Source organism: Alligator mississippiensis, chromosome 5 (assembly GCF_030867095.1).
Source record: "Alligator mississippiensis isolate rAllMis1 chromosome 5, rAllMis1, whole genome shotgun sequence".
NCBI classification, from domain to species: domain Eukaryota; kingdom Metazoa; phylum Chordata; order Crocodylia; family Alligatoridae; genus Alligator; species Alligator mississippiensis.
The window spans coordinates 156,783,093-156,799,073 of record NC_081828.1 but is presented as its reverse complement, the minus strand read 5'-3'; the positions used below and the strand labels follow the sequence as shown (position 1 = coordinate 156,799,073).

Below are 15,981 nucleotides of genomic sequence, written 5' to 3'. Positions count from 1 at the left end.
ATTGACTGAGGCAGCCAGAACTAAAGACCTGGTTGTCATGAGTGACTTCAACTACCCTGACATCTGTTGGAATAACTATTCGGCCAGCTCCAGCAAGTCAGCCAGTTTCTTGGCAGCTATTGATGACCTGTTCCTGTCACAGGTTGTTGAAGGACCGACTAGGGGTAAAGCCACTCTGGACTTAGTGCTTACCAAAGGGGAGGACATGGTAGGGGACCTGAAGATTGGAGGTACTCTGGGTGACTGTGATCATGATCTGATTAGGTTCACCATCCACTGAAGGTAGAATGGAAGTCCTGGATTTCAGAAGGGTAGACTTTGACTTTGACAAACTCAGAAGGCTAGTTGGAAATGCCCTTTGTGACCAGTGACTGGACAGTTTCTGAGTTCAGGAGCGCTGGTGCCCCCTCAAGGGAGCAATTCTCAGTGCCCAAAAAGAGGCCATTGCTACAAGATCAAAAAGTGGGAAAGGAGCCAAGAGACCCGCTTGGCTCAACAGGGACATTAGAGGACTTTTGAAAAAGAAAAAAAACACATAATCAATGGAAAAAAGGTTCAGCAACCAGAGAAGAGTTCACTTATATAACCAGGGTCTGCAGATATGAGATACAGAAAGCCAAGGCAGCATGGAGAACAAGCTGGCATCCAAAACAAAGGACAAGAAGTTCTTCTACAGGTACATGGGAAGTAAAAAAAAAAATCAAGTTGCACTGTGGGACCCCTACTGAATTCGGAGGGACAGCCTACAGTTGATCCCCACAAAAAGGCAGAGCTCCTAAATCGGGCTTGTCCAACATGCGGCCTGCCAAGCCATTTTCTTTGGCCCAAGGTCCCTTGCTCGGGACATGTGAGGAGTCCTGGCACCTGCTCCGCGCTCCGCAGCAGTGGGGCAGTGGCGAGGCGGGCAGGGCCGGCCTGCGGGCCCCAGATGGCAGTGAGGAGAGGGGAGCTGCTTACCCCCGCAGGGCTGGGCTCATCACGTGAGCCAGGTCCCACTGCCGCTGCCCTGAGGGCTGCGCAGCACCAGGCTGCCCCAGCCGTGCCTGACTGGATGAGCTGGGCAGTGCCTGCAACTTCTCTGGCTCCGCCCCTTGCACCCGGCGCACGGCCGGGGGAGCTGCAGCATGGCCTGTACCCTGCCCGCGTGCGTGGTGGATGGAGGCACCAGGTAAGGACCCACGCGGAGCTGGGGGTGCCTCTGGCCGGGGCTGCGGGGCACAAGGTTGCTGGAGCTGGGCTGGGCAGCAGGCAGGAGGAGCCCGGCCCAGAGGTGCTCTATGTCCAGCCACCTCCTTGGCAGTTCAGGTGGAGCTTCAGTATTTTGATAATTTTGATACCTTTGGTTGAAATCAGAATTCAGGATGTAGGTTAAGGTTTAATGTAGATTTTATATTTTTTCTACTCTGTATACCTGAGAGTAAATGTGGTACTTTGTTTATGTGTAAACTTCGTGCTTTTTATGTAGGTGGGCTGCAGTTGTTTGTAAATAGATTAGTCTCCCACCGTATCTAATAAGATTTGATTAATTTGTTGGCAGTTATCAGGGCTGGTCCTGCCAGGAACTGGATTCTCTCAATAAATGAGCAACTTGGATTTCAGGAAGGGGGTCTCAGTGATCCAACAAGGGACTTCTCAAAATGGCAGAAGAGGGATGCATTCCCCTTCCCCTGCTGGATAAATGGCTCAAACAGTTTTAATTGTTTCTTCTTCTTCATTAGTAAAGAAAGATCTTCCTGGAAGTAATAGAAATGTAACTGCTGTGATTGATATTTTCTAAAAAGTCTCAGTTTGGAAACAGCTTGTCTACTTTACTTCAGTTCTGATGGAATAAATATTTTTTATCTTTGGATGGGCTTCCCTAGTGGTCAAGTTTTATGTTGCCATCGATCTCTGTGTAGAAAAGGGCAATTTATTTTAAGACTGGATGGTGCTGACAAGCCTTTCTGATGTTGCTATTTAAATTATGGTCAACATTTAAAACCAGGGTTTTTATTATGTAACATTTAGTCATAACTAGTTATTAATTCAGTAAAAGTAAATCTTCTTGAAGATTATTCTAAAAAATGCCCATATTTTGTTGCTTTGATTAGTTTCCACTCTGGCAAATATCTTTTCCACTTTTGATCTGTTGACTTGCATTATGCTTCTTTCATTCATTGAGAAGTGAGTAGAAGCGAAAGTTTATTTTAGTCAAGTGTTTGGTATTATTTCATTCTTGCTTTTATATTGTTTTTATTGGATTTTAAACCATATTTCCAGACCCATTTCATTGTCACTTCCTGCATCTTCATTGGTGTTAAAGGTCACGTGACATCGCTTCCTGATGTGATACTGCTTCCTGTGAGGTCTTTGAATATGGCTCGCCAGGCCACTGGGTGATAAAAAGTTCATGATCTAGCCCCACATTCAAAAAGGTTGTATACCCCTGTCCTAAGTGAATGCTTCACATTGGTATTCCAGAAGGCTAATAGAAGCTGAGTACCTGTCTAGAGGCCCAGGGAACATGGGGAAGCCAACAAACAACATGTAATCAGTCCCGAACAGGTGAGGGTCCTCTTAGAATAATTGGACGTTTTCAAGTCCTATGGGCCAGATGACCTACATCCAAGAGTCCTGAAAGAACTGGCTGAACTCACAGTAGGGCCTTTGGCGAAGATATTCGAAAAATTGTAGAACTCAGGGGTGGACCCGGGCGACTGAATGAGGGCCAACATGGTGCTCATCTTTAAGAAAGGGAGAAGAGATGACCCTGCAAACTATAGACCAGTCCATTTTACTTCAGTCCTAGGAAAAACTTTTGAAAAAATTGTTAAAGATGCCATCAGTCACAAGCTTGTAACTGACAGGGTGCTAAGAAACAACCAGCACAGCTTTGTGGAGGGCAAATCACGCCTGTCAAACTGGTGTCTTTTTTTTCAACCAGGTAACCAACCAGCTGGACAAGGGATATGAGGTAGACATCACTTACTTAGATTTCAGTAGGGCCTGTGATTCTATCTCCCATAAAATTCTCTCAACTAAACTGGAGTGTACTGGCCTTGACCAGCCTACAGTGAGGCGGGTGGATAACTGGCTTAGAGGCTGGTCCCAGAGAGTTGTAATCGTTGGGATGGCCTCACCCTGGAGGACTGTCTCCAGTGGTGTCCCACAGGGATCAGTGCTTGAACCCATGCTTTTTAACATATTTATTAATGATTTGGATGAGGGCGTGGAATGCTTTATGATTAAGTTTGCAGATGACACTAAGCTGTGGGGAAATGAGGGCACACCAGAGAATAGGGTAAAGATCCAGGATGACCTGGAGTATACAATAGGAGTATACCTACTTGGCCTGCACTTGCAGGGAGGCAGTTAGAAAGGCCAAAGCAACTACAGAGCTGAGGCTGGCAACGCAAATTATAGTCAACAAAAAGTCTTTTTTTTTTAAGGCATGTAGGGAGTAAAAAGAAGGCACAGGGCAGCATAGGACCCCTGCTGAACAAGCAGTAGCAATTAGTGACACAGGGGGGACAAGGCTGAGCTCTTCAATGAGTTTTTTGCCTCAGTGTTTCTGAACAAAGGTCAAAACAAGTCTCCTAATGGGTTCTTAGATGGGCATCAGAGGGACACCAGCCCACCAACAGTTGATGCTGACTTGGTACAGAGTCACTTGGATGGACTGGATGAGCTGCATCCAAGAGTACTGAAGGAATTGTCCAGTGTCATAGCAGAACCACTGGCAGAGCTGTTTGAGCACTCATGGCACTTGGGTCAGGTCCCAGAGGACTGGAAAAGGGCCAGTGTGGTCCCTATTTTCAAGAAGGGGAGGAAGGAGGATTCAAGTAATTATAGGCCAGTTAGTTTCACCTCTATCCTTGGAAAAGTCTGAAAAAATTATTAAGGATCATATTTATGTGAGTCCAGCAGGAAAAATAATGTAGCTGGGCAACCAGCATGGTAGATCATACCTGACTAACCTGGTTTCTTTTTATGACCAGGTCACAAAATGCTTAGACGCAGGAGCAGAGATGGATGTTGTTTACTTGGATTTTAGGAAGGCCTTCGATACGGTATCTCATTCCATTTTCATAAATAAATTAAGAGGCTGTGACTTAGATGATTACACAGTCCAGTGAGTGGCAAATTGGCTTGGGGGTCGCACCTAGAGAGTGGTAGTGGATGGTTCAGTATTGAGCTGCAAGGATGTGGGCAGTAGGGTCCCGCAGGGCTCAGTCCTTGGACTTGTACTCTTCAATATCTTCATGAGTGACTTGGATGTGGGAGTGAAGTGTACTCTGTCCAAGTCTGTGGATGATACTAAATTGTGGGGTGAAGTGAACACACAGGAGGGTAGGGCACGATTGCAGGCAGACCTGAACAGGTTGGAAAAGTGGGCAGAATACAGTAGGATGCAGTTCAACAAGGACAAATGCAAAATGCTGCACCTAGGACATAAAAATATCCAGCATACCTGCTAGCTAGGAAATGACCCTCTCAGCAGCACAAAAACGGAAAGGGATCTCAGAGTCCTAGTGGACTCCAAGATGAACGTGAGTCGTCAGTGTGATGGAATCATCAGCAGCTAACCGCACTTTATTGTGCATCAGCAGATGCTTGACAAATAGATCCAAGGAGGTGATACTTCCCCTCTATGTGGCATTGGTCAGACTGCAGTTGGAGTACTGCATCCAATTTTGGGCACCATACTTTAAGAAGGATGTGGATAACCTCAAGAGGGTCCAGAGGAGGGCCACTCAGATAGTTACGGGTTTGCAGACCAAGCCCTATGAGGAGAGACTAAGAAACCTGGACCTCTTCAGCCTTTGCAAGAGAAGGCTGAGAGATGATCTTGTGTCTACCTACAAATTCATTAGTGGGGTGCAGCAAGGAACTGGAGATGCTGTGTTCACCAGGGTGCCTCTTGGGGTAACAAGGAACAATGGTTACAAACTGACAGAGCAGATTTAGGCTAGACATCGGGAAGAACCTCTTCACAGTATGGGTGGCCAGAATTTGGAATGGGCTACCAAGGGAGGTGGTGCTCTCTCCAAGCTTGGGGGTTTTTAAGAGAAGGCTGGATAGGCATCTGGCTGGGGTCATCTGACCCAGCACTCTTTCCTGCCCAGGCAGGAGGTCGGACTCAATGATCTGTTGAGGCCCTTTCTGACCCTAACATCTATGAATCTATGACCTTGACAGACTGGTTCTATGGGCTGAACAGATGAGGTTCAACAGGGGAAGTGCCGGGTTCTTCATCTGGGTAGGAAGAACCTTCACCAAGACTATAGGATAGGCAGTAGCTCATTGGCTGGCACAGCATCTGAACGTGACCTGGGGGCCAGATTCGACCAGAAGATGAACATGATCCAACAGTGCGAGGAAGTTGCCAGTAGGGCAAACAGAACTCTGGCATGCATCAGCCAACGTGTTGTGAACAGATCCCGGGAGGAGCTTCTCCCTCTTTGCTCAGTGTTGGTGAGGCCCCAACTGGAGTACTGTGCCCAGTTTTGTGCACCGCACTTCAAGGATGCAGATAAACTTGAGAGGGTGCAGAGAAGGGCCACCCGCATGATTAGGAGTCTGGAGGATAGGTCTATGAGGAGAGACTCCAGGAGTTGAGGTTGTTTAGCTTGTGTCAGAGGAGGCTGTGAGGTGTACTTGATAGCCACCTACAGGTATGTCAGGAGGAACACCCAAGATCTGGGAGAGCAAAAGGCACCCCTTGGGAGAATGAGGACCAGTGGTCACAAACTAATAGAGGGAAGATTTAGGCTGGACATTAGGAAGAACTTCTCCATAAGGGTAACTAGAACCTGGAACACACTCCCGGCAGAGGTGATATGGTCACCATCCTTGGAGGTGTTCAAGAGGAGGCTGGATAAGTGGCTCGTTGACCTAGTTTGAGCTCATTAAGCTGCTGCCTATGGCAAGGGACCGGACTTGATCTTATAGGTCTCCTCCAGTCCATTGACTCCATGACTCTAAGGTGAAAGCTCTCAATCAGAGGCAGCTGAGCTGGGTGCTTTTCTTCTCCTGTTTTGATTTTCAAATACCATACCAACCTGGGTCCAGAAACAAAAGCAGATGCGCTATCCAAAAAGACAGAATATGACACTAACCCTGCGCAGGTGCCAGCCAAACCCAGCCTTTTAAGCTGCATAATGTCATCAGCTCCTCACAACCCATAGACTTGCTGCCCTGGTTCAAGCTGCCACCCAAGAATAAATTCCACCTGAGGAGCAGGCCACCCTCTCTTGACAGCCCTACTAGGTATGGAAGGGGTTCATATTCCTTCAAGATAGGGGTTATATGTCTCTGGGTCTGTCCAGGTTGACCATACATCGCATAAGCCATATAAAGGGGCATGATGATACTTTCAGTTTTGTTTACAGTTCCCGTCTTAATAATTTGTTTGATAGCTTTTTGACAGCTGCTGAGCACTGAGCTGATGTTTTTAGCGAACTATCCACAATGACTCCGTGTATTAACAGCTAATGTGTAGAGCTCATCATAGTGCTGGTATAGTTTGGGTTACTTTTGCCCAGGGGCATCACTTTACACTTATCTATATTGAATTTCATCTCCTAGTTGTCCATTTCATCCAGATCCTTCTGTACTTCCTCACAGTCTGCCTTGGTCTTTAAGCCAATTTCTAATTCACAAGTGGACATTCCCTGTAATCCCATGACTGCCTGCTTTAAATTAGGAGCCTCTGTTGGGGGACCATGTCAAGGGCTTTTTGGAAATCTATATATACTTTGTCAACTGGGTCTCCCTGGTCCACCTGTTTATTAATACTGTCAGAGAACTCTAGGTTGGTGAGGCAAAATTTCCCTTTGACAAAGCTGTGTTGATTCCACCCCAGCGAGTCATGTTCAGCCATGTGCTGAACATTTCTTTTTATTATTTTTTCTACCAATTTTCCAGGAACTGGAGTTAAGCTCACTGGCCTGTAGTTCTGTCCCCCCTCTAGACCCTTTTAAAAATATTGGAGTTACATTGGCAACCTCCCAGTCCTGTGGTACTGAAGCTGTTTTTAGTGATAGGTTGCATACTACAGTTAAGAGCTTGGCAATTTCCAATCTGAGTTCCTTCAGGACTCTAGGATGAATGCTATCAGGTCTTGGTGATTTGCTACTGTTTAGTTCATGGATTTTCAACCTTTTTGGATCAGTGTACCCCTGGCGGCCAGTCAAGAAGGCAGGAGTCCCTCAGCAGCTAGATGAGGGGGGTGGGTCCCCCGTGGCCGATCAGTGCCTGCTGCCAAGTACCCCCTGAGATCATTCTAGGTACCCCCAGGGGCATGCATACTCCTGATTGAAACCCCCTGGCTTAATTTATCAATTTTCTCTACGACCTTATCTATTGACACCTCAGTTTGGGTCTGCTCCTCTGACCTGTCCCTAGAGAGAAAGTGGAACTGGTGAGGGAATCTTCCTAACATCTTTCCGAGTGAAAACAGATGCAAATAATGTATTTAGTTTCTTGGCAATGGCTCTGTCATCTTTTAGTGCCCCTTCTACACTCTGGTCATCCAAAGGCCCAACTGGCTCCCTGGCATGTCTTTGGCTTCTGATGTACTTAAAGAAATGTTTATTGTTACCTTTTATGTCTGTAGCAAGTTTCTCCTCAAATTCTTTTTTAGCTGCTTATTACAGTTTTACATTTGATTTCCCAGAGTTTATGATCTTTTTTATTTTCCTCATTAGGAATTGACTTGCACTTTTTGAAAGAAGACTTTTTTCTGCTTATTGGCTCTTCAACTCTGCCATTAAACCATGCTGACTTTCTGTAGGTCCACTTTTCATTTTTTTTTATTTGTGGTATGTATTTTATCTGTGCCTCCAAGTGTTTTTAAGGAGTTCCCATGCTGTTTGCACATTCTTTACCTCCTTAAAGTCCCATTTTAACTTCTGTTTAACTCAGGGGCAGCCAGTTATTTCAGGCGGAGGGCCGCTTACTGAGTTTTGGCAAGCCATTTAGGACCACACGACAGGCAGCCAGGGGCAGATAAATATTAATTTTATAAATTTTTAGGGGCCCTGCGGGCCAAATAGAATGGCCTGGTGGGCTGTATCTGGCCTGTGGACCATATTTTGCCCACCCCTGATCTAACTAATTTCCTTTTTTTTGGTGCAGTCTCCCTTTTTAAAGTTAGACTACAGTGTTAGATTTTCTTCTCGTCTCCCCTTCTACGTGAATGTCAAACCCAATTGCTTTGTGGTCACTATTGCAGGGCAGCTCAGTAACACTTACCTTTGCACCAAACCCCGTGCACTGCTTAGGAATAGGTCAAGAATGCCTTTTCCTCTTGTAGGTTCCAGGACTAACTCTTCCAAGAAGCAGTCTTTTATAACTTCAAGAAATTGGGTCTCTGTATCCCAGCCTGATGTTAGATTGACCCAGTCTCTTTGTGGATAGTTGAAATCACCCGTTATTACTGTGTTTTCTGCTGTCAGAACCTCTGTCATCTCCCTTAGTATTTCTAGCTCACTTCTGCCATCGTGGTCTGGGAACCTGTAGTATATCCCCAGACGTACTTTTTTCTATTGAAATCCAGAATTTCTGTCCACAGAGATTCTATGGCATCTATCTTATCAAAGTCTACCCAATTTGATTAGGTGGTGTTTTTGATGTAGGTTGCTACTCCCTCAGTAGTACAGCCTAATCTATCTTTTATAGGCTGCATCCAGATGGGTGTGGCCATGGGGTATGTGGTGCTGCAAACACGTCTACAGCACCACATACTGTGCATTCAGTTCTCCATGCTGCAAGGGAGCAGCATGGGGGAGGGTTTGACCCCTGGATATCCAGGGGTCAAAAAAAGTGTGCCAAAAAAAAGCAGAGCGGTGCACACAGGGGCAGCATATGCCATTCAGAATGGGAGCTTGGCCAGCCAGAGTCATGCTCCAGCTGCCAGCTAGACTCCGAACAGCAGAATCACTGTGGCTGCAGCCCCAGGAGGCCCCCAGACCCTCCCCCCGCCAGGTAAGGCTGCTGGAGCCAGCCTAGTGCTGGCCCTGGCCTCTTCTATCCCACCCAGGGTAACTTGCCATGTGCTAGAGCAGGGGCGGGCAATTATTTTCGGAGGAGGGCTGCTTACCCAGTTTTGGCAGGCTGTCAAGGGCTGCATGGGTAGCCCTGCCCCTTGACAGGTGCCCCACCCCCTGGTCACCATCTTGGAACCAATGTCCCAGGGCCAGCACCGGTGGGGCCCAGAGCGGGGCACAGGCTGGCAGGGGTCTGTGGAGCCAGGCTGGGCTGCACCAGCAGGGAGGGAGGAGCTGGCCTGACTCCATAGGGACCCTGCCAGCTGGGACCCCACGCTCCTGCCACCCTGCTCTGGGCCCGGGCCAGCACTGGCCCCGGGACACTGGTGTGGGCCTTGTGCTTCCATTGGCTCCCTACCTGCTCGCACCCAGTGCAGTGCACAGCCCCGACCCCCTGCTTGCCAGTAGGGAAGAAGCTGGTGCTGAGCGTGGGGAAAAGTGGCCCCTCGCCTGCCCCATGGCCGGTGCCCCACGCTGCAGGCACTTGCAGCCCATGCGGGGCTGTCTGGAGCAGGCACAGGAAGCCTCATGCGGACTGCAGGTGGTTGCAGCGCAGGGCACTGGTCATGGGGCGGGCGAGGGGCCACTTTTCCCCAGCCTGGCAGTGGGGCCAGGTTACAAGCTGGTGCTGAGTGCAGGGTAGGGGGAGAAAGCAGCGCCTCCCTGCTTCATGCCCAGAGCCCCATGCTGCAGCCATTCACAGCCTACCTGGGGCTGCCTGTGCCTGTTCTGGACAGCCCTGCACAGGCTGAGCGCCTGCAGCGCGGGGTGCCGGCCATGGGGCGGGCAAGGGGTCACTTTTCTCCACACAGGGAAGGAGCCCAGGGAAAAGCTGAGCGTGGGGGGGGGGGGAGTGGACCCTGCCCCGCCCCATGCTGGTGCCCCACGCTGCAGGCACTCACAGCCTGCATGGGGCTGTCCGGAGTGGGCGCAGGCAGCCCCACGTAGGCTTCAAGCAGCTGCAGCGCGGGGCACTGGTCATGGGCAGGGAGAGGCCCCTTCCCCCGCCACAGCGCTCCTTCCTTGCCTGGGGTCCCCCCCCAACTTACCTGAGCTTCTCCTGCCGGGGCAGCCAGGTACTCCCAGCCCAGAAACCCTGGCTGGGGCTTCCAGCTGGGGGGTGGGCTGGGCTGGGTGCTACTGACCTTAGTTCCTGTCATTTTTGACTCCTGCTATGTGTAAGACATACCTGTCATTTTTGACAGGAACCAAGGGCAGAGAAATATTGATTTTTCTACATTTTTTAGGGGCCCTGCGGGCTGGATAGAATGGCCTTGCGGGCCACATTTTCCCCACCCCTTTGCTAAAGGGTGCATGGCACAGGCCTTCCCCAGGGACAGCTTGCAGCAGCACAAGGTGTCCCACTGCTAGTTGTCCCTAGGAAAACAAACCTCTACACTCATGTGGATGTGGTCATATGTAAGTAAGGCTGGAAGGAACCTCGAGAGATCATCTAGTCCGAGTGGGATTGAACCTGCAACCTTAGTGTTATTAGAACCACACTCTAACCAACTGAGCTAAAGGCCCACTTGTTGCTGTATAATTTGTATCCTAAAATTACAGCATCCTGTTGATTTTTTTTTTTTCCACTTCATTCCACCATGTTTTAGACAATAATATTATTTACTGTTAAGCTCCCCCACCTTTGACCTTAAATTTTTAACAGTAGTATAAAAGCACATACAGTTTTTATTGCTGCCTGGCCACTTACGTGTGACTTTTTAATCATTAAAGGTAGTTGCTTGTGCTTGTCTTCTCCCTGTTTCTTATCTCCATTTTTTTATGGTTTCACCCCTATTGGGGTTGTCAGTCTGAACTGTGTGCTGTTCCACATCTGTTGGCTTTCCTCCCATTTTTAGTTTAAAACCTGCTCTATCTCCTTTTTAATATTACATGCCAGCAATTTGGTACCATTTAGGCTCGGGTATAGACCATCCCTTCTGTACAGGTTCCCCCATTGCAAAAGATTCCTCAGTTCCTAATAAGCCTAAAACATTCCTTCCTACACCATCGTCTTGTTTGCTTCATTCCACCTTCCCAAAAATCAAGGCGCATGTCTTATTTGGGGGGGAGTGGTATGCAAGATAAATAAAGTATTACTAACATTTGTGGAGTCACTGCTGTAACTGAAAGGGATGGAGAGTATTTATTTATTCATTCATGCATTTGCCAGTATTTTCTGTGCAGTCAGTTTTACCATAATGTTTCCCCTGTTCAGGTATGTTTTACACATAGCAACAGTCAAAAAATATCTTTAAAAAATAAGAAACTTCTGTTGTAATATTACATCACTTTGGCAAATCCTCAGGGTCATGAACTCTACTTGAAACTACTACTTTGCTTTTTTATGATTGTTTTTGAATAGTGGATTCAGTGAAATAAGAGCAGCTTTAATATGTCTGAGAGGAAGAGTCAGCAGAAAGGGCACAATGTCGGGAAATAATATTTCACTCTTTCGTAATGATGTGGTACTGTTGGGAACTGCAAAATACAACCTGAGCCTGCGTACTTTGTAGTAATATAGACTTCAGTTGCACAGGACCATAACTTTTATTCTTTAGTAATTGGGTTCTTGGGCACTGAAGGCTACGCAGAAGTTTTGTTAGTATTAAAAGACAAAAGATAATGAACTACATTCATTTCCCCAGTTTCTGTTTTCCTCATATGTGTTATATGTACAGTATGTCGTAGACAGCATTGATGGAGATGGTAAACTAGAGATTCAGGCAGCAGAGGAAATAATCTTTAGTTGTTTTAGCTGATAGAGTGGTATGAGAAACAATTAAATAGCTTCTTCCCTGAAGAGTTAATCCAACCTCTTACTTAGCCCCTAACCTACTCTTCTGTCTGCATAAATAAACCTTTGACCAGAATTTAGTCATGCTTTCAAGCCTACTCTGGGTGATGGATTAAAGCTTGGTTAGGCTTTCAGTCAGGATCATTTCTGCCACTCATTGTGCAGTGAGGGACAGGCTAACTACTTGAAAGCTGATGGTTGGGCAGTTCCTTTCCATAATTCCCCCTTGTATCTGGAAGGATAAAGTGTTCTCATAATTCACTAGAAGAGAATCATAGAGCAGCTCAGCTTGCAGCAGCATAAAGTACATACCATGTGCTGTCGGACATCCTAGCAACATATGCAAGGGAGTGCAGCACCAGCCAAGATACAGTATCTTAAGTATGGTTTTGCAGAGTGGCTGGGTGTAGGGTTGTCTGAGCTATGTGCCAGTCACCCAAATTAGCTCTGCGGTGAAGACAAGGCCTGAGTATGCAAGAGGGAAAGTTCAACATTTCTTCCAAACTAATTAGTAAAATAACTAATGTTGATATCTTAACTTAAAACTAGACAGGATTATTTATTTAAGAATTTAAGTGAATGCAGCCTTTCACAATTGCAGAATGTTCTGAGCTTCCTGCATACTCTGGAAGACAGTATTGTATTGGCTCAACTGTGATTATTTCCTTTAATGGACAGTTTCACAGCCATAAAGCTTTTTGTTTCCTTTCAAGAAAAACTTAGAAACACCTACCTATGGCCAGCATTGGATTCTTTAGAAAATAATGCAATCAGAGAATAGATATGGATCTATATATAATTAAGACAGAATACTTCCAGCTCTTTTAGTTTAGTATCATTATGCATCCTAATAATAGGGATAATGCTAAAAAAGAAGGAAAAAGTAGGTGAGTCAGTATATAGGTGAGAATTTGTTTTGGCCAGAGTTGCTGATGCTAATTTTTTTTTCTCCTTTAGAGAAATTCACTGGGAGATATTCAACCTTTTGCTACTAGTAGCAGAAATACAAATTCATCATGTTCACACTATAATGTCAATTTGACCCAAGCTATTAGCCATGATGTCAGTTTTCGTGAAGCTATGTTTCAGAGATCAAACCACACCACAAGGATAAATCCAGAAATGAGAAGCATACAAAGACAAGAGCCTTTTCTACAATTAAATTCTAGCATCACAAATCATTAATCACTGCTTAATGGGACGAGTTTGATGGGGCTGTTTCCATCTGTTGAGTTGACATCAGGAACCTAACAAACCAGGATCATCTAACAAATCTTGAGGAAAATATATTTGATGAGATGAATGCAATGTCATTAGCTTTGGAGGAAGGTTTTGATCATATGGAAATCTCCTAACTCTTTGGAGAACTAGACTCTGAGTCTGGACTTTCTATAAATTCTAACCACAGCACCGCCTTTTCAAATAATTCTGATTCATCAGCTTCTTCAGGCTACAGTGAAGGTGCTGTTGGTTATAGCAGTGATGCTAGATCTATTTCCCATGATGTCTTAGGAGCTGTAGGGGGTCATTTCCCAAAGCCAAGTAAATATTCCCCTATGGATTATCAAAGAGATTTAGACTATTTAGGGAAATCAACACTCCAACAGCTTCTTCATAATCACACTTACAATCATCTGCCAAATCAATTAACAACCACTTCTGAGCATTGTTCCTTGTTGCCTGGAAAACCAGATGAAGAAAAAAGCAGATGCCACAACAGTTCAGATGCAAATCTTAGTCGAAATCTTAGTTGTGACGAGCGCCATGCAAAAGCCCTGAGAATTCCATTTTCCATAGATGAAATTGTGAGCATGCCTGTTGATTTGTTTAATAGCACGCTATCAATGTACTATCTGACAGATTCCCAAATATCACTTATACGTGACATAAGGAGAAGAGGAAAAAACAAAGTTGCTGCACAGAACTGCCGCAAACGTAAGCTAGATGTGATCCTGAACTTGGAAGATGTTTGCAACCTTCAAACACAAAAGGCGAACCTTAAGAAGGAGAGAACTCAATGCAATAAATCAATTAGCCTTATGAAGCAAAAACTATGTGACCTTTATCATGACATTTTCAGTAGGTTAAGAGATGACCAAGGTAGACCTGTTAACCGGAGCCAGTATGCTATTCATTGCAGTAGTGATGGCAGTGTTTTCATAGTACCCAGGAGACTAGTCAAATCTGAACATAAACAAGATGAGCAAAACAACAGAAACAAAAAAAAAGTGATGTTAATTTAAGCAAATTGTTCAGGACATCATTTTAAAGAGGGGTAGTGAAAACATAGGCATTAATAGTGGGGACCAGAAATGCTTATAGTAATATAAAAACAGCAACCTGGATAAAACTAATCTTCCTAGACTTGAGAAGGTGGCCCTTGTGTTTAACAATTAAGGAAGATTTTATATATATATCTTCCTTAAGAAGCTACAACAATTCAAACCTTCCAATTTAGACTGAGCAGTTGAACTTCACGTACAGCCAGAGTTACTTGAGGATTCACTTGAGGAGTCACTCTAAATGCCTGACTCTTGAAATGTAAAGCAACCTTAAGATTTTGATTTAGTCTATTAGCACTGGAACAAAAATCTTAGCCTTGCAAATGTTCGTCTTTTAGTTTGAATTCGTTAAGGTTTTGTTTTTAATTTATGCAAGTTTTTTTTTCCTTTTTGTGGAAGTAAATTATGCTTGTTGTGTATTTCTTCAAAAATTCTCTCTTCCCTAGTTTTCTGAAGGGGCTCTGGAGGCTTATATACAAATTTATATACACATACATTTATAATGATAGTTTCAAACGCATTTAATACTTAACGTTGCCATTTTTTCTCCAAGTACACCCAGACATACAGTTTGCACTAAATTCAGTACTGTTACACCAGCCTTCTGTTTAAAGCTGAAGGAATGCAATGGTGAATCAGTTATTTTCTGCGATTTGTGTTCCAGCCTTGTGTTGTACTTCTAGTGTGGCATTTCTCAGTCTCAATAAGTTGACCCTTCTCCATTTTCTCCAAGGGAAAATTACATAAGAAAAGTAAGTTTTTAGATTGTGCATTTTATTTTTATTGATCTTTTTGTAAGCACCTTTACCTTTTTTAATCAGATTCTTTTTTGAAGTGGATTTGCTAATAAGAATCCTTTTTCAATTTTCTTTTTCAAAGTTACATTTTTCAAGTCTTCCAGTTTAAACAAACTACTAAATTATTTGTCTTACACTTATAGCAGCAAGATCACAATGCATTTGGTGGTAGTATTGTATATGATTACATGGCTTAGATATTCTAGCTTTAGCCTTTGATGTGGATTTATTTGTGCTATAAGAATAAGTGCCAAAAGTATTTACCTCTTTATTTGCAATGGATCACATGTTCAAATTCTGACCTGAAAGATCTGCAGAATGATGGCTTCTAAGAAAAGCAGGTATGCAATATTAAGATAGGGAATTAAACCAAAAAACTGTGGTAATGTACAATACCACCATTAGCTCTACCAGATAACAGCATAAAGACACTTGGTATCTTTTATAATACAAAATACTACAAAAATATAGTATTAAATTTTATCATACTAAAAAAAAAAAGGTATCTGTTGCATCAGGATTGTCACACAAGAGCTTTGTGTCCAGACACACAAAAAAGTACTGTGGTAAGCCCATGTTAAATTTCCTTTATTGCATCAATCAGCAGTGTTGAATTTTCTGAACTTATGTTTACAGTGATTTAGAACAGCAGATACAATATTATCCATTCATAATTTGTAAAATCATGTACTATTTGCTTGATAATGCAAAATTTATTCTTAATTGTTGTGATCAAGAAATTAGATTCCTATTTTTTTTTCAAAATGCATTTGTACATTAAAAGATTTCTTGAATTTGTGTCCATGTCATTTCCAAATAACCTTTCCACATTTCTAGAAACACTGGATTAAATTTGCATAGGTACTAACTGAACTGTTCCTTCAGATGCTAACATTTTCTGGTTTTAGAGATCACTCGTAATGGTTAGTATATAGAAGGAATTCTTTGGATCACTGGCCTTTTTTTTTTTTTTTAAAGCCACCAAAGCTTTTATATATTCTGGTTTATAAAATAAGCTCAGATCCTACAGGTTTTTGAATGTAGTAGGCCTGTGCAAAGCAGCAGGTATTCACTTC

The 15,981-nt window shown here is 44.3% G+C and overlaps 1 protein-coding gene across 1 annotated transcript in view; it reads left to right on the top strand.

The window, feature by feature from the left end:
* Positions 1-15,699, top strand: part of NFE2L3 (NFE2 like bZIP transcription factor 3) — a gene marked incomplete at its 5' end in the record, with an annotated part of 36,734 nt that extends 21,035 nt beyond the window's left edge. Inside the window, 2 exon segments of the mRNA XM_059729360.1 lie at positions 12,784-13,057; positions 13,060-15,699. Of these exon segments, the coding sequence (XP_059585343.1) occupies positions 12,784-13,057; positions 13,060-14,069 (1,284 nt within the window).
* Between the last annotated feature and the right edge of the window lie 282 nt (positions 15,700-15,981).